Source organism: Diabrotica virgifera, chromosome 10 (genome assembly GCF_917563875.1).
Source record: "Diabrotica virgifera virgifera chromosome 10, PGI_DIABVI_V3a".
NCBI lineage: Eukaryota > Metazoa > Arthropoda > Insecta > Coleoptera > Chrysomelidae > Diabrotica > Diabrotica virgifera.
The window spans coordinates 111800191-111820267 of NC_065452.1; the positions used below are offsets into that span (position 1 = coordinate 111800191).

Below are 20077 nucleotides of genomic sequence, written 5' to 3' on the forward strand. Positions count from 1 at the left end.
GTAGGTACCTACTACCAAAGAAAAACATAAATATTTCACATAATAAAAATATTCTTAAACAAAAATGATTGTTTTCAATTAATAAGAAAAACCTTAAAGGAAAATTTAGGGTTTAAACAAACCATCTATTAGAGAAATTCAAAATACGGGTGTAAAATTTCTAAGTCCCCAATAATTATAACTGTCAATTGTCTAGAAGCTCCGAAGCCAAAGTATTTGGTTTTCGCTAACCGCAAGTGTGGCTGTGGCTGGTTTGAGTGAACTGTCAAAATCAAAATCAGATCATGGAACACGGAACACTAATTTTTAGGTTACATTTGGTTACATCATCCTGGCCGCATACGAAGTAAAACAGGACATCCATACATCTTCTTTTTATAGAAATTACGTCAATGTCAAAATAGACAGTTCCGCTAGGATCAAAATTCTTTCGGTGGCAGTGAAAGGTGACGGATGTGATTCGCATCAGGAGGCAAATTTGAAACCTGTGGTGAGATCTACTAACCTTTCCTCTGTTAATAAACCTTTTCTTTTTTAATATTATTGGTATATTACATTTATATTCTTAAATTTCATTTGTATTTAACACGCTTAGATAAGAGTATAAAATATTTAAGGTAATTAATAATGACCGAGGATTCCGGGGGGAAAGTCCCTCCTGACCTTGAAGGTTTTGCTGGTTTTAATAGTCAAGATGTTGATATGAACTTAATGGATACGAATAAAAAAACCGAACAAAAAGATACAAATAATAAAACGGAGACTTTTTTAACTAATTTAAGTTATAATAATTCTGCTATAGGGCCATTTATTGTAATTATTGAAGGAATTGAAAAAGGGCATGCTGTAGGTCGCTATAATCATCTAAAAATTGCTAAAGATATTTTTCAATTAAAACTTAAAGATGTTTTAGAGGTTAAAGAAAAAGGTAAAAACAAATTAGGAATAATATTTCAATCTGCATCAGCAGCAAATAACTTTGTTAAAAATAATAAACTAAATGACAAATACAAAATATATATACCAAGAAACTCGGTAACTTGTAAAGCAATAGCTAGGAATATAAACCCAATATTTACAGAAGAAAACATCAAAAATATGGGCGAAAGCCCTTTTAAGATATTAGATGTAAAAAGATTTACCACGAAAAAAGCCAATGAAGACGGAACAATCGAGTACTCTCCAACGGGGACCATCTTAATAACATTTGAAGGGGTAATAATCCCTAGAAATATAAAATTATGTTACTTATCAATTCCGCTAATTCCCTACATACCACGAGTCACCCAATGTTTCAATTGCCTGGCTTTTGGACACACAAAAATGCAGTGTAAAAGCATAAAAAAATGTCACAACTGTGGCAACCCACATGAAACCGAAGAAAATGCACAACAGACATGTAGAATATCTTGTTACTTCTGCAAATCGACAGAACACCAGGCTACCAGCAGAAAATGTCCCGAGTATGAAAGGCAATGCAACATTAAAAAGACCATGGTATACGAAAATATAACACATTATGAGGCCAATTTTTTGCACCCTAAGTCATATGTACCTAATACATCCAATACAGCACAAACATTTAGATTCTTGCAAACAGAATTCCCCAGTCCACAAAACAAGGGGCAACAATCGGACAATCATATACAGATAAATCAAAGAAGATCTTATATCAATAGCAGTAATATTGTCAAGTCAAAAAGAACATACGCAAATGCATCAACGACAAACGCCTCTCCTCCAACAAAGAGAGTCAGTTTTGACAAAACAGCACATAACAGAGTATTATCATACCCCAATGGAAGACAGGAAAGGGCAGAACACAGGCCACAATTTCAAAATTTTCAATCTAGTCCATATAGAAACATAGATAGAGAAGAAGATCCTGCTGGGTCAGGTACACAGTCAATAGAGTCAAATAATCTGAACAGAGTTGAAGAATATTATAAAAAATTTTTAATTACACCAATAGAACATAAATGTCAAATTAGGGATCTAATTAATACATACTTTGAGTTGTCCAAATCTTCGGAAGATTCGGATAGGCCAGAAAAGTAATCAAAATAACAAGTTATATAATCAGATCAACAAAAAATGCAGTTCTCATCTGCAAGTAACTAACACATTAGTATAAAAATGGATAACACAAACCTTAACATTATTCAATGGAACATACGTAGTGTAAACTCTAATTTTAGTAATTTAATATCACTAATCAGAGATGAGGAACCAGATGTCATTTTACTCAATGAAACCTTTCTAAAACCGGTACATAAATTTAACATTAAAACCTATAATATAGTCAGAAATGATATGAATGAAGGTACTAGTATAGCAACACTAATTAAAAAAAATCTAAAGTACGAAATTTTAAAATGTGGAAATAACCTAGAAACCAACAAATTTAGAATAATAATAATTAAAATTCAAAATTATAATATAGTAAATATATACTCTCATCCCACCAATAAAATAACAAAAAACAAACTATCTAACCTAATTAAGGTGCTACAAGGACCGATCATCATTTTGGGAGATTTCAATGCCCATCATGTTGCTTGGGGATGTGAAATATCTGACACAAATGGTAACAATATAGAAGAATTTGTTGATGAATACAATTTTTTTATACATAACGATGGGACTCCAACAAGACTCACCAGACCAGGACAAAGGAGAAGTGCAGTAGACCTGACGATGACCTCCAGTAATCAAGCCCACAAATGTGATTGGACAGTAATAAACGACCTGGGCTTCAGTGACCACTACCCCACAAAACTAGTTATACAAAATTCCATAAACATTAATCCGGAAAACATCAATCGGGGAATGAAAAATTATAAAAGAGCCAACTGGGAAGAGTACCAGGACATATTAAACCGAACAGCAAATATAGAACAGCTGGAATATAGAGAGTTAATTCAAACAATGGAGAGAGCAGCCAATATGACTATTCCAATGAAAAATCGAACAAAGAGAAGAATAGGATGCATCTGGTGGGATCAGGAATGCTCACAAAAAATAAGAGACAGAAAAGAAGCAATTTTAAGGCTCAAGACACAATTCACAGTTGAAAACTATGTCCACGCCAAAAAAATGATAGCAGCAACAAAAAAGTTTCTAAGGGAGAAAAAAAGAGACAGTTTTAGAAAGTTCTGTGCAACGCTAAATAGAAACTCTGATATGAGCTACGTATGGAGTACAGTTAAAAAATTCTATAATTCACAACAGGGGTATAAAAAAAAACTACCCAACACACAAATCAGTGAAAGTATCTTAACAAATCTATCAGTATGCAACATAGATCCAGAATTTACGATAGTGGCAAACAACAGGATCCAGAATCCTTTCTCCATGAGTGAACTGAAACAAGGTATAAACAATAAAAAGGACACAGCAACGGGCATTGATGCAATCACTTATTCAATGATCAAATATTTACCAGAGGCAGCCTTAAAAAGCTTACTTCATATGTACAATAAGGCACTAGAGGGAAAAGAGATTCCTGAGAGCTGGAAAACACAAATAATACTCCCGTTTCTCAAACCTACCAGAAATCCGCAACTCGTAGATAGTTATAGAGCCATAGCCCTCTCATCATGTGTAGGCAAAATAATGGAACACTTTATTAAAAACAGACTGGAATGGATATTGGAAAATAACCATACATTCAACAGCTTCCAATCAGGGTTTAGAAAAGGTATGGGAATTCAGACTAATATTGCTTTTCTTACATCTTATATTCAGGCAGCATTTTCAGAGAATAAAAGTGTGTTGGGAATTTTCCTAGATATAAAAGCCGCCTATGATCATGTAAACATTTATATACTTTATAAAAAAATGTTAGATTTAAATCTCCCAATAGAACTAACTAACCTTACATTCAAGCTTCTTCATAACAGGAAAATATATGTCAAAAATGAGGAAGAAAATCTCATAGGTCCGACCTTTACAACACAAGGTTTAGCACAAGGATCACCACTCAGTCCGTTACTATTTAACATCTATATACATTCGATTTATGAAATAATACCAGAGGAATGCATTTTATTGTCATATGCAGATGATCTAGTACTGCTAAACAAACATCAAAACCCAATCCAAGCAGTAATAGGATCAAATTTAATTCTTGCAGACATAAGTGAATGGCTAGCGAAACACAGCTTCTCTATTTCAGTAAACAAGAGTGAAGTAGTATGGTTTGCAAAAACTAGTAATAGCTACATATATCCAGAAATCGTTATGGATCAGCAGATCATCCCTCGTAAAAAAGAAATTAAATATTTAGGAGTCACCCTCACAGAAAACCTTAACTGGAACCCCCACATAGAAAACATAAGAAGTAAGGCTATTAAAGGTATTAACGTAATGAGGGCAATAGGGAAAGTTTGGTGGGGTGGGGACCCTGCCACTTTACTACTGGTATATTATGGTCTGGTGAGATCCCATTTGGACTTCGGCAGCATATTCATAAAACCATCAAACAAAAACACCTTGCGTAAGCTAGATACAGTACAATTTCAAGCCCTAAGGGTTATCCTCGGATGCATGAAGTCAACTCCTACAACAGCATTGCTGGCAGAAACTGCAGAGATGGCACTAGAATTTCGAAGAAAATGGTTGGCAACGAAATTTATGACAAAAATGTACAGCATTCAAGATAATCCGATATTAAAGGTAATCAAAGATATTAAACAAGCGTGTACTTATAAGATAGGATATTGGAAACAAAGAGAGAGACCATACCTAGTGGAGGCACTTGACCAACTAGAACCATACAAAAGTATAATTCACACAGCAAATGTGATACCCTGCTTCTCGTTCAACATGGACATACAATACACACGACTTCCCACAGTGCAATTAAAAATCAGCAAGTCAGATCATCATCAAAATATGATATTCAAAGCAGCAACAGAGAAATTAAGTGAAAACTACCTATTTATCTATACTGATGCATCAAAAAGTGGGAATGCTAAGGAAGCAGAGACAGGCTACGGTGTATACATTCCCAATATCAACTATTCATACTCATCTAGATTACCATCAGCATTGAATATATGCACAGCAGAAATAGTGGCTATTGGCAAGGGGGTAAAGGAATGTCTGAATCGAGGTATTACTGATTGTATTGTCTTTACTGACTCCAGAAGTGCTATACAGAAACTAACAAAAGTTGGCATAAATGCAAATAATGATCATACCACATTAGAAACGAAACAGCTATTAGTAGAGGCAAACTCAGATAACAAAAAATATAAATTGTGCTGGATCCCCGGTCACTCAGGAATAGAGGGAAACGAATATGCTGATAAGTTGGCAAATATTGGGAGAGTACTTAATGTCCCACAAAGTATGAAAATAAACTACACAGATGTTTGGCCAATATTGAAAAGTAAAATAAGGAGGGAACATGACATATGCTGGAAATCACAGACACAGACTAAAGGGAGATGGTATTCTGGAATTCAACCCTCATTTCCAGATAAACCCTGGTTTAAAAAATTTCCCTATATAGACCGAAGACACCTGACTAATATAATAAGGATGAGGACAGGGCACTGTTGCACAGGATCACATCTATATCGACTAAAAATAAAAGATCATCCATTCTGTGAATGTGGAAGAGAGGAGAATATAGACCATATTCTTTTGCAATGTCCCATAAGAAAAGGTACACAGTTTGATCTTAGAGATGAACTAAAAAAACTAGGGGTCCCAGTTAGTTTTAATATACAAGATATTCTTTGCAATCTAACTTTTGATCAACTAAAATTAATTGTTACTCATTTAAATATTAACAAGGTCAATTTGTGAAATACAAACTCAATTGTCCCATATTTCTTTATCCTATCCTTTCCTGGGTTCTAGTCTAACCGAGGTAACATTTCGGGTTGTGAAAGCTCTGCCGTTACCCCGGAGCGAGAAGAGTTTTATCCCTATGTTGTTCTATTTGTCTAAACTAACATCTCTCATCACAGGGTATATTTCTATACGTATAAATTTGTTAGATATTATGAACGTCTAAAGAAATGATTTTAATATTTAAGAATAAAGAAACAGGAAATAAAATACTAAAATCCGTTAGCCGAAACATAACCTATCATATTAAGTAATTGTCAAAAAAAAGCGTAGAATCTTCTTGTTTGTCTTTAGAGTGCTGCAGTATTGCTAAGAGCAAGACAACTGCAACACGAAAGAAATGTGCTGGCAGATGCACTTGTATGCAAGCCAAAAAAAAGAAGTGGAAGTGGAAGTGGACAGTTCCGCTACAGGTTAATGTTAAAATTAAATCAATATATTTTTTATCAAAAATTGTATTCATAGAAAAAATTAAATATGCCAAAAAAGTTTGCCACTGAAAACACCAAAGCTGTTGCTGCTAGGGAAAGAAAAAAACAAGCTAAGGATGAAGTCTCCGCGAAAAAGCAGAAAGAAGTAGATGATTTATATTGGGCAGATAATGACAAACAGTTACAAAAGAAACAACAAAAAAAGGTTAATATTATAGTATTATGATATATTTGTAATTTAAATATTTAATGTCCAATGTCCATTGAACTGGCAAGAACCACAAGTTCTTAACGAGCAGGGAACCATGTTGCCCTTTGAGCACTCCTAACACATTTCATCCTGTAACATCGACTTGGAGTCGCTACAAATACCACTTAATTATTATGTAAACCATTAATATCGATGTAACCTTTTACAAAAAGTTGCTAGTTTATTTTACGAAGCAGAACGCACTGAGGATGATCTGATTCAGATTGAAAACGTTTTGCAAATCCTTTTGGAGGACTTTTATGTTTTTTAATAAAACTTTTTATACCAATATACAAAAGAAGTTTTTACTTCTCTATGGTTTTTTAAATATTTAAATTATAAAATCTAAGTCATAAGACTTTTAAGTTAATTGTATTAGTTTGAGTATGTTGGTTATTATGGAAATATGTTAATGGAATCATTTTCCAAGGTGCAGTTAAGAATTTCCCATGGTGGTCTTGAGCTAATTCCTTTTTTAAGGAATTAGCTTTTGTTTAAAATGCCCACACTTTTATTTAATTGGAAGCAGACCAACTAAAGATCAATATTAGACTGATGTATTTTTGTTAGTATATATTGGGTACATTCAGACAACCTCAGCGGCTGGACAGCTGAGTAAGTGGTAGCTGTCAGACAACACCGCTGGAAGTTAGCCGCTGATAGATTTACTAAGCTTTCCCTATTACCACTGGATATAACCACTAAGCCGTTTTGTTCTTACATTCAGCCGCTGACATCATGCTAACGCACCCAATGGCTATCTAAAAAAATTGACTGATATTCTTGCAAATGAAATTGTGTTTCAGAATTATTGTGGTTCCGATTCCATGATTTGTTTTGATATTTCTCTCTATTAGACCAGAGCATTCAGAACAAAAAAAACCAACATAAATTGATTTTTAAATACAGCACCTAGAGACTTTTTGCATTGTTTATTTCTGTATGGGATGTCCCAATTTAAACAAAAAATAACAAAAATAAATGTGTTCAGAATAACATCAGGAAAAAAGTCTACACTAGAGAAATGGATGGAAATGCATAATTTCATTAACAAGTTTTTGGAGCAATATCGAATTTTATGAAAACATGTCAAAATTAGTACCTATATTAACACGTTAAGCGCCATGGCGGTCCCTAGGGACAGATGTAGGAAGTTCCCCATATACCATGGAGGTTCCTAGGGACCACTGTGTAATGGCGAAACTGCTGTTTGGCCTGGGGGGCATTTTTTCCAGGGTTACTGCTCAGGGTGCCCATGGTTACTGCTAAGGCACCTTATTTTTTAGAGACTTTCCGAAACTAAATTGATACAGAGTACTCGGGGTTTTCGGGGTTACTGAACACAATAAATATGAAGTAGGTGAAGTCTTCTGAAGTATCAGGTGTACAGGATGATTAATAACAATGTCATTGATATTGACATTGTTGTATGATAAATGATGTGATAAATCATAAATGTGTTAATTAATTGTAAATGTAAAATGTCCTCTAAAATGTTCAAATTCTTGATTGTAAAAAAATAAAGAGCTGGTTTTAAGAACAAAGAATATTTATTATTATATTCTTTTTATTTGTATCTTCCCTGGACACCAGATGCTCTAGAGGCCTTCATCTATGGTTTATTCCACGAATATACGACTGTTTTGGATTATCGTGACAACGAATATTTTAGTGTGCAACATAAGAAGTACGAAAGTCTTTTGCTCTAATAATTACTCCAATAAACAACAATATAATTTTCAATTTACTTTCGTTCTTCATATTTTGCACAGTAAAATATTCATTGTCACGATAATCCAAGAGGGTCATATATTCGTGGAATGGGGTATACATCATAATCATACTCAGCAACCTTGAAAACCCTCATACTCTATTTACATTAATTTAGTATCAAAAAGCCTTGAAATTCAAGGTGACATACATAACAGTCACCCTGGGCACTATATGTTCCAAGGGATGATTCTGATGTCATATTCATGTTCAGCAACGCCAAAAAAAAAACTCTATTTCTATTATAGTAGTGAGTAATATATTTGCATTTATTTAGTACAGAAAACGCTCAAAACTCTAGTAGAAGGTGACATACACTAGCAGTATTTGGAGCACCAGGTACTCCAGGGTTCAGTTCTTATGGCTTGAAACTCCAGAAAATGATGTACCTTAGCAATAACCCTGAGATCCAGATGTTTCAGGTGGCCCCAAAAACCTCTGAGTAACAGAATCTGGCCCTTAATTATATTGATTTTGACATATTCTCATAAATACAATTATGCGTTTCCACCCATTTTTCTAATGTAGACTTTTTCCTGACGCTATCCTGAACACAATGCAAAAAGTTGTAAGTTGATAGGTGATGCTGTATTTAAAAATCAATTTATTTTTTCCTAAATGCCTTGGTGTTCTTTTTCTTTGATGAGGTATGGTTTATTTTCTAAGGAATTTATATTAAATGCATATATAAAGTTTAGTGGTGATATAGGATAGGTCATGAACTTCATGTAGAATAAATCAAAATTTCTGAATCACTTGGTAGTTTTGGGGAAGATAGTACTATTCTGTAATATAATGTAATATACCAATACATTCATATTTTACATAAAAAATTTTAATAATAATTTTTTAATTATTAAGGAGGCAGAAGAAAAGAAAAAACAAGAAGCCTTGAGGAAGAAAGCTGAAACAAAAGAATTATTAGAAAAAGAACAAAGTGAAATCGTTAAGAAAACATCTAAACCTGCACCTCCAGTGAAAGTGACAAGAGCTCAGATATCTGCCAAGGCAGCTGCACCTAAAGTAGAAAAAGAAGAGAAGAAAGTGGAAACTCATCTGGATGCTCCATTGATTGAAAATATTAATAGGCTCCAAGTAGAAGGAGAAGAAGCTAGAACTATTGATGAAGCTATTTCAATACTAGGGTAAGGTTTATATTGCTAATAAATTTATTCTCTTGCAGCTCCCACCCGTTTCAGAGTGTTGATGTTCCAACACTCTCTCGTATGGCGTTATAGCCCAAGTCAGGCCCTAGCCTCCCCCAGCATCCACCTTCAAGTATCTCTGTCCCTGGCTGCTCTCCTCCAGGTATCCACCCTCAATATCTCTTTAGTATCGGTTCTCACTTTGTCTATCCATCCCTTTCTTGGTCTTCCTACTGGATGATGTCCCATCATATTTCACTAAGGGTTCTACTAGGTGTTCTGTCATTATCCATTCTTATAAAATGACCTGCTTAGCGCCAGGGCCATAAGTACGATGTTGGGGGCCCCGGGGCAAATGTGATCTGGGGGCCCCTGCCGGGAGCTCTTGGGGGTTAGCCCCCTAGCGGAAGGGGGGCAAACTCCCTACCTCTCATCTGGAAAATGTTTTACGAAGTTGACAATGACAATTTGGTACGTATCTAACACTGCTTCCATTCCTTGAAAGTGAGTGTGTAGCTGATCACATAATGTGTCGGTCATTTAGTAAAACACGGTTACTCTAAAACTCTAAAGCATGACTTGGGATCTTGAAGTTTTTCATCTTCGCACAGTTCATCGAAATGTTTTTTCATCTTCTGCATTAGTCCTTGCGTCTTGGAGCGAATCCTACTGGTATTCCCCAATGTTGACACATATTTGAAGCCTCTTCAAAGAAGGTTTCAAATTGTCCTCATTTCAGTAGTTAGTTTTAAGAGGCTGTCTTCAAGTAAACTGTAAGCTGTTAAATTGTCCAAAGATTTTGATTGCAATGTTTCCGAGACTATGTTGAGGATTTTATTTTGTACAACTAGTAAAAAAACAAATTGGTATGACGACCTCAGTGGCCACCCAATTAACGGTAGTGTTCGTTGGGAGTTGGAAAATATGAAGGTTCTAGAGAAAATGAAGGAAGAGGTAAACCAGATTGCTAAGAAGATACAGAAAATTGAAAAGGTGGAAGAAAAATTCGAGAATACGTTAAAATTCGATATGGAAAAAGTGGAAGAAAAATTGAAGGAGATAGGAAAATGTCAAAAAGGAGGAGACTGTTGAGAAGTAATTGTATACAGCTCTAATGAGAGCAGAATTCAATTTGGCGGGGGTATTAGGAAACGACATCCGGTATCTTTCATTAAAATCTTAAAAAATAAATTCCAACATATAGAGAACTTCGAAGACTGCAAAGCAATTATAAGAAGCCATCTAAAAGACCGAGCTGCTTTGTGGTTTGAAAGCAAAGAAAATGAGGTGCCCTCATGAAGAGATTTTGAGACAAAATTTTTTATAATGGTGCAGGTGAAACAGGTTAAAATCGACCATTGAAGTTGTTAGAATTAATATGCCATGTACTTATTAATGTCCACGACAGGTGCTGAAAGATGGAGTCATAAGTCCTCCTCGAAGGGCCTCCTTCTTCTAGCATGCAAGGGGCTACTCAATTCACCCCCGGCCTGTTGGGTCCTCATCTATTTACAAGGTACAGACGGCTTCGCTGGTCATCAGCTACGCCTCAGCCTTCTAGGGCTAAGGCAATGGATTTGCACTATGTGTTTTAACAAAGTGCACAGTGCGGGGGTTTCTTACATTAATAATTTAACCTAAAAAATAAAATGTAATCCTGCTACTCCGCTACTGTGCATTTGGCTGGTTCTCAAAAGAACCAAGCCAAAGCAATTTCTTACATTATGAAATGAAATGTCCTAAAAGAGAAACACTAGACTACTGGAACTAAAACTAAAAAGTAAAAGAACTTTTTGAATGCGGAATGACCCCAGACCACAGAGTCAGGGTAAGGCAAGTGCAGCGCCCCAGGCTGACGGGACAAGCCCGTGCAGGCCGGAGGACAACCGCGGACTGAGATGCCGAGAATTCCAAGGCTTCGACGGGTGGAGCCTCTGACTCGTATCAGAGGAGAGAAGGCGGGGCGATGCACATCGCGAGCGTAGGCCGCGATGACATTAAAATCGGACAGCGCGAAGTAGAACTTGACTGAAAGTACTTTAAAAACACTTTGTTACAATCTATGCATGGCCAACCAAACAGGGGCCCTCTTGGTCGTGGGCCCCGGTTGCCCCAATGGTAGTTACGGCCCTGCTCAGCGCAATATTTGTATAGAAGGTACAGTTGTGGTCATTGAATAGTTTACACCCTTTAATATCCAGTGGCCAATTTTTTGAATTTTTACCTCGTTTAAACGCACCTTTTACGTTAAAGTGACGTTACCAGTGGCGGGTCCAGAATAGGTTGATTAAAATTTAAAAATCAAATAACACAAATCTATTTTACAAAATGTAACAAAATAGAAATTATAGAAAGAAGTTTTTTTGAATAAAACTGAGTTAAAATTATTGAGTTTGGCAATTGCTCTTGGTTTTTGAACGCATTTAATAGCTTTTTATTTTATTTTTCAATATACGCGAAATTTTTGACAAGCAATTTGACATTTAGTAAATCTGTACGGCACTGAAATTTTACAGTATTACAATATAAAAATGACGGTGTAAACTATTCAGTGACCGCGACTGTACAACACTCTCTCTAGTTTCTAATATATCCAATCTGAATATGGTGTAAAAGTTTTGGTTTTCCAGAGTATAGTTTTTCACCTCATACCCAACCCACAATATGGAGGACCAGGGGATGTTAAAGTCTCTGACTCTTACTTGGTGGACAGCTTATCTCCTTTTGTGTGTAACCCCTACAGGGTTTTTTTGGTACAGGTACTATCATCCTGATCAAACTAGCCTTGGTTTTTAACAGGGTATTTAACTCATCTTTCTCCTCTTACCCTTCGATGAAGAGCCTCAGGCTTGGAACCAGCATAACGGAGTTCCAATTTGATCATAAAATAGCAAAAAATAGATGTATTTTTATATATTTTGTTTCTATATTTTTATAGTTATATTTCTTTTTCAGTAATAATGATGAACTTGACAAACATCCAGAAAAACGTATGAAAGCTGCATATACTGCCTATGAAGAAAGAAGACTTAAAGAACTAAAAGAAGAAAACCCAACTCTACGTTTATCTCAACTGAAACAAATGATCTTCAAGGAATGGCAAAAATCACCAGAGAATCCTCTTAACCAATAGTTTACTTATTTTGTTATTAGCTGTTATCAACAGAAGTGTTCAAATTCAGATAAAAATTGGATACATACAATACCTGTGTGGATGTACTACATCATTGATGAAGACTTATGATAGAATTATGAATTATTAATAAGAATCTTCAATTGCCCCAGAAACACACTTTAAAAATACTGATAACTCCATATATGTTATTATACTTCAAAGTTTGTCACGGTATTCTTAAATTTTCAATAACCCACACATCATTAGAACAAGTTTAAATATTTTTTTGCTTTTCAAGATAATTGAGTGCAATCTTCTCTGGTATGAATTGTTTCAATAAAGTGAGGCAGATAATATTAAATCGTGACAATAATTAGTTGATTTTGCTTTTGCTATAACAAAACAAGTTATGGATTGTTCTTTACTGCAAAAATTGTATTATGATAAGGCTTTCATAATATATGGAAGCCAGTGTATTAAAGAAACTACACTCGGGTGCAAAAAAATCGATCCACTTAAAAATTTGGTCATTTTTGATGCTCGAATTTCCTAAACCTGTTGTCCGATTTAAGTGATTTTTTACCATGTTATAGCCTTATTCATTAACAATATAGCTGTAATAATATTTTTGTTAGACAGGTAAACTGTCATTGTATACTGGGTGTACGAATCAAACTGTGTTTTTTTCTCAAAGTTCGCATCGCCCTGAGGACTATTCTAGCATTTATAAAATACTGAAATTAAAACCCAACTCTAGCCTCAGGTGTTCTTAACATTCTGTTTTTAGATTCATTCGCTTATGTTGGATAATAAAAAAGTTAGGTACTTTAACAACTGGCCGTGTTCGTCATCAATACAGGGTGTTTCTAAATAAGTGCGACAAACTTTAAGGAGTAATTTTACATGAGAAAATAAGGACAGTTTGCTTTATAATCATATGTCCGCAAACGCTTCGTTTCCGAGATACGGGATGTTCAATTTTTTTACAAACTGACGATTTATTTATTACTTTAAAACCAGTTGAGATATGCAAATCAAATTTGGTGAGTTTTAAGACGTAGTTATTGCCCATTTTTTGACATACAATTAAGAATTTAATATTCACCATTGGCGTGCATACGGGTCATATTACCCGGTCATATTACCTGTATGCACGACAATGGCGAATAAAAATTTTTTAGTTGTATGCCAAAAAAATGTGAAATAACTACCTCTTAAAACCTACCAAATTTCATTTACATATCTCAACCGGTTTTAGAACAATAAATAAATCGTCAGTTTGTAAGAAAAAATTCAACATCCCGTTTGCCCATTTGCGGACATGTTTATAAAGCAAACTGTCATTATTTTTTCATGCAGAATTAGCCCTTAAAGTTTTTCGCACTTATTTAAAAACACCCTGTATTGATGAAGAACATGGCTAGTTGTCAAAGTACCTAACTTTTTCATTATCCAACACAAGTGAATGATCGCTCATAATACCCGTTTGTGCGCCAATGATAAATATTAAATTCTTAATTGTATGTCAAAAAATGTGCCATAACTACGTCTTAAAACCCACCAAATTCGATATGCATATCTCAACTGGTTTTAAAGCAATAAATAAATCGTCAGTTTGTAAAAAAAATTAACGGAAAAAATTGTATCTCTGAAACGAACCGTTTGCGGACATATGATTATAAAGCAAACTGTCCTTATTTTCTCATGTAAAATTACCCCTTAAAGTTTGTCACACTTATTTAGAAACACCCTGTACTGATGACGAACATGGCCAGTTGTTAAAGTACCTAACCTTTTTACCTCCAACATAAGCGAATGAATCTAAAAACAGAATGTTAAGAAGACCTGAGGTTATAGTTGGCTTTTAATTTTAGTATTTTATAAATGCTAGAATAGTCCACAGGGTGATGCGAACTTTGAGAAAAAAACACAGTTTGATTCGTACACCCAGTATACAACTACAGTTTACCTGTCTAACAACAATATTATAACAGCGATATTGTTAACGAATAAGGCTATAACATGGTAAAAAATCACTTAAATCGGACAACGGGTTTAGGAAATTCGTGACATCAAATTGACCAAATTTTTAAGAGGATCGATTTTTTTTGCACTTGAGTGTATGTATTTTATTGCAGTTTATTCTCAACGAAATATTTGATAAACCTAAGGTGCCTAAACTAGTAAACATAAATATTGTCATCAAATATAAAAAATTCATAAATATTGATAAAATAATGACATTTATGAAATTTTTTAGGTTAAGTTAATTTCAATGGTGTATTATCTGAAAGCGACTGCATTTTTTTGTGTTGGGCTTTGTACTAATATATGTATATTGGAGGTGTTAAGTCACAATGACGACCGCTCGTAGATTTCGGCGGAACTAAAATTGAGGGTGTTTTTCTTCTTTTTATTTTTTTGGCCTGCTATAATGGGGGTTTTTAATGTCAAATCGTTGTCAAATTTTCGAACGCTCGAAAAAATATTCAAAATCATAAATATGTTTATTTTTACAAATTTGTGGCTAATATAAAATTATTAACATGGTTTTGAAGCCGCTGTGATTGAACAAAATCAAAATGTTGATTCTGAATACAATATATCTGAAGATTTAGGTAATTGTAATTTTGAATCCGCTGTGACTGTAAACAATGAATCCGAGTATTCAAACATTGTCGAAATTGTAGATAAACAATAAATAATTATTTGTTAAGATACTTATTGCGATGGTTGTATTGATCTGAACAAAACTCCTCAAGATGTTACAAGATATTTTAAAGGATTTTGATCTAAATAGGTACACTGTGTACATATCTGCTTAGTATAAAGATAAGTATCATTAATACACTAAGCATCAAAATTAACGCACCACCTTAAAAATGGGACATTTTTTATGTCTCGTATTTCCTAAACCTGTTGTCCGATTTTAGTGATTTTTTTTAATATGTTATAGCTTTATTCTTCAATAATATTGATATAGTAATATTGTTGCTAAACAGATACGTGATATTGTATACCTGGTGTAACAATGATAGTGTGTTTTTTCCTCAAAGTTTAGAACACCCTGTGGAATATTCTAGCGTATATAAAATATTGAAATTAAATCTCAACTGTAGCCTTTCTTAACATTCTGCTTTTTGATTAATTCGCTTATGTTTAATAATAAAAAGTTAGGTATTGTACCCTCGGAGATCGCTGGGAAAATTTCCACTCAAAATAAAATCCAGTTTGGAACACTGTGTGAATGTTGATAGTAACATATCCTTTTTAAGATAAACAGACCTGTAATTTAGCTTAGACAAATTAATATATTTTTTTGCAAACAAAAATGAGATTTTTCAACCAAATAATGTTTCAAATATGATGTGCAAAATAATTTTTAATTGGGTTCTGCTAATGAGCTTCCTTTTTTGTCATTAAAGTAGAAAAATTTTAAATTTCACCCATTAAATGATTATCGTCCAGTTATCGTCGTAATTATTTTAACTGTACTAATATCCGTCGACTAATTCTGAATGATTAATGGCTTGTTAAAACATTTTATCTGTAGCGGCTTCTGGAATGTCTTAAAAATATCGCATTTCATTGATAAAATGCGCATATCCCACCGATCTTCGCTTCGATCATACTTTAACAACTAGTAAAGTTCTTCATCAATACAGGGTGTTTCTAAATAAGTGCGACAAACTTTAAGGGGTAATTCTGCATGCAAAATAATGAATGTTTGCTTTATAAACATATATCCGCAAATGCTTCGTTTCCGAGATACGGGATGTTGAATTTTTTCTTACAAACTGACGATTTATGTATTGCTCTAAAACCGGTTGAGATATGCAAATGAAATTTGGTAGGTTTTAAAAGGTAGTTATTGCACATTTTTTGACATACAATTAAGAAATTTATATTCACCATTGGCGTGCATACGGGTCATATTACCCGGTCATATTTTCCGTATGCACACCAATGGTGAATATAAAATTCTTAATTTTATGCCAAAAAAATGCGCAATAACTACCTCTTAAAACCTACCAAATTTCATTTGCATATCTCAACCGGTTTTAGAGAAATAAATAAATCGTCAGTTCATAAGAAAAAAATCAACATCCCGTATCTCGGAAACGAAGCATTTGCGGACAGATGTTTACAAAGCAAACGGTCATTATTTTTTCATGCAGAATTACCCCTTAAAGTTTGTCGCACTTATTTAGAAACACCCTGTATTGATGAAGAACGTTGCTAGTTGTTAAAGTACCTAACTTTTTTATTATCCAACATAAGCGAATGAATCAAAAAGCAAAATGTTAAGAAAGCTTAAGGCTACAGTTGAGTTTTAATTTCAATATTTTATATACGCTAGAATATTCCACAGGGTGTTCCAAACTTTAAGGAAAAAACACACTATCATTGTTACACCCGGTATGCAATGACACATCTATTTAGCAACAATATTATTACATCGATATTCTTGAAGAATAAAGCTATAACATATTAAAAAAATCACTAAAATGGGACAACAGGAGTAGGAAATACGAGACATCAAAAATGTCCCATTTTTAAGGTGGTGCATTAATTTTGATGCTTAGTGTATAAATTACTTACTTGTAGTAATGTCATCGTCTTTTTTAAAGAGGTCACTGCAAATATAAAAATACTTAATATTTTTGCTTAAACCACAAACTTCGATCCATAATACTTGTTCGATTTTTTTAACTGGACAATAATTCAGTTGTACTCCATCAGCAGATTTTTTTACAAGTTTCTATACAACATCGACGCCAACTAACGTGAAGATTCCATGTTAATAATTTTATATTAGCCACCTAAATCTAAACAATGAATATTTTTTCGCGCGTTTGAAATTAAAAATTTGACAACGATTTGACATTAAAAACCCCCATTATATCAGGTCAATAAGAAGAAAAACATCCTCAATTTTAGTTCCGCCGAAATCCACGAGAGGTCGTCATTGTGACTTAATACCTCCAATTGGCAGCAAATCTTTAACTTTTTAAACTGAGCATTTTTTATCCAAAGATCAAGTAATAATCTAAATTTGAATACTTCACATAACTGAAAAATACTTTCGGCTTGTGATTATTCCTTGACTAAACATTTTAAACACTTCAGAATGATATTTTTCACTGGAAACAAATAAAAATACTTCTTTATATTAACAAGTTTTACACAAAAATTGTATTATGTATGTATCGATTGTTTGGTTTTTGAAATCTTTAATTTTGACTATGTAATCGCGTTAATTTAAATTTTATTTTTAATTTTCAAATATATACGTATATCGTTTCAATGATTTTTATTATTCTTACTTATTTATTTTTAAGTTCATTTTGTGTATGACTAAGAAATGGAGTAAGGAGCTTATGTACCGGGTAGTCCAATAAGCCGATATCTCGGCTATATATCAGAAACTATTGATGTTATAACTTTAGGAGAAAAAATTCCTTAGTAAAAGTGGCCAAGAGAAATCGCTGGAAATAACTTTCAAGTTTCTGGGTTAACCGCTAGGGGGCGTAACCTGTGAAGAAAAGTTTGAAAACCAGTTTTTTGTGAAATAGGCCCAATTATACCAAGTGTTAAATAAGTAAACTAGAAAGAAGCCTAAATTCTGCACAAAGTTGTTCAAGTACTTTTTTTTTAGTTTTTTCAAATAAAGGGTGGGGGAGAGTGGGAAAGTATTTGTGGATAAATACCTTGGTTTGGTTTGGATCAACCGATTTTAACGAAATTAGTGTCAGTAGAAAGAGTGTGGATGAATTAATTTACATCTACTATAAAATAATTGCATTTAGTTTTAATTGTCATAGGTAGAGGGTGCTTTCGAATAGAAAAAATTAAAATTTGTTTTTCTTCAAAATGTTTAATGGAAACACCTATTTATTGTAAATTATAATGGAACTGGATTAAATTCGTAACAAAATGGCGCAAACCGCATGTTGATAGCTTTTGTCGCACTCGAGATATGAATAAAAACGCATAAACATAAGTAAGTATAGTATTGACTCACCCTGTATTACAAATTAAATTAAAAAATAAGTCAGTAGGTACTTTCAAATTTTTTTATAGCAGAAGAATCTTATGTTGATACCTGTTTTGGCCGTTGTTATTTCATACGATTAAAAATCGTTTTTTCGAAACTAAGTAGGCTACGACAATGAATTTGACGGGGAGTTCATATTGTTTATTTATTGACAGCAGTCAAAACATTGTTAAGAAATGTTATATTATAATTCGATTTGAAGATTGCACTTTTTTCAATAGATATTAATATTGAATATTAGTAATTAATTATCAGTACTAATAATTTGTGATGAGTATATCAAATTGTATGATATGATTGGAGTTTATTTCGAATGTCACCAAAATGCCGCTATTGCCTCACGTATATATTCTGTAAGATATCCTGGCAGGAGACATTATGGCAAACAAGTATTTGAAAGAAAGGCAAGAAGATTAAGAGAAACTGGTAGTTTTTATCGTCCTTGTTTTAAACGACGTAGTAGAGGTATGATCGAAGATAATTCAATCAATGTTCTTGCTTTAATTCAACAGAATCCACATATAAGTAGTCGGCAAATCTCTATAGAATTAAACATACCCAAAACTACTGTTCTAAGGATTTTAAAACATCACAGGTTGGTTTTTCATATTATAAAGTGAACGTTTAGGTCAGAAACTTGGAATTCCCTTTAAACTTTAGATTCAACTGTTATTTTAATATTCCGATAAAAACGGCAACACGGCGATTTTATCCTTTTATCCGTTTCTTAAAAATACTTATGCACGATTTATCTTGTGAAACAATTGTGGATTTTTCAAGATTTTTTTGAGTTTTAGTAAATATAGTGGTTTCTTTTTCACCAATATTTATTGTTCTGTTTTTTAGACTGCATCCGTATCATACAGTTCTCCACCAAGCTTTACATGAGAGAGATTTTGATGCAAGGCTGGATTACTGCAATTGGATGTTAGGTCTGCTAGAACAACCGCATATCATGTCAAAGATTTTGTGGACAGACGAGGCTACGTTTAATAGTGCGGGTTGTGTTAATCTGCATAATATTCATTATTGGGCTGAACAAAATCCGCACTGGATACAGGAGGTGCAGCTTCAAGGTAGATGGAGTCTTAATGTTTGGTGTGGTATAGTTAATGGAAAGATCGTAGGTCCATATTTCTTTGATAGAACTTTAAATGGCGAAACATATTTGGATTTTCTGGAAAATCAGTTGCCTGTTTTATTGGAAGATATTTCCTCACAAACAAGAAGAGATATGATATTACAACATGACGGGTGTCCTGCGCACTTTTCCAGACGAGTTCAAGATTATTTGTATGCAAGTTATCCAAATAAATGGATTGTAAGGGGAAGTATATTTTCATGGCCAGCTAGATCTCCAGACTTAACATGTCTGGAGTTTTATCTGTGGGGAAGATTGAAGAACTTAGTGTACCAAACTCGACCAACCACGCGAAACGACATGAA

General features: G+C 33.8%; 1 protein-coding gene across 2 annotated transcripts; it reads left to right on the plus strand.

Annotated features, from left to right (window-relative positions):
• Window positions 1–448: 448 nt before the first annotated feature.
• Window positions 449–17877, plus strand: LOC114341931 (coiled-coil domain-containing protein 124). Of its 2 annotated transcripts, XM_050663297.1 has the most exons (4): window positions 449–490; window positions 6157–6498; window positions 9175–9458; window positions 12414–17877. In XM_050663297.1, exons 2-4 carry the CDS (start codon window positions 6340–6342, stop codon window positions 12589–12591), a joined length of 621 nt encoding a protein of 206 aa, XP_050519254.1. In that variant the 5' UTR covers window positions 449–490; window positions 6157–6339; the 3' UTR covers window positions 12592–17877. The 2 variants fall into 2 exon arrangements, with proteins under 2 accessions (XP_050519254.1, XP_028148537.1); XM_028292736.2 differs by lacking the exon at window positions 449–490 and having other exon boundaries at window positions 6126–6498.
• The last annotated feature ends 2200 nt before the right edge of the window (window positions 17878–20077 follow it).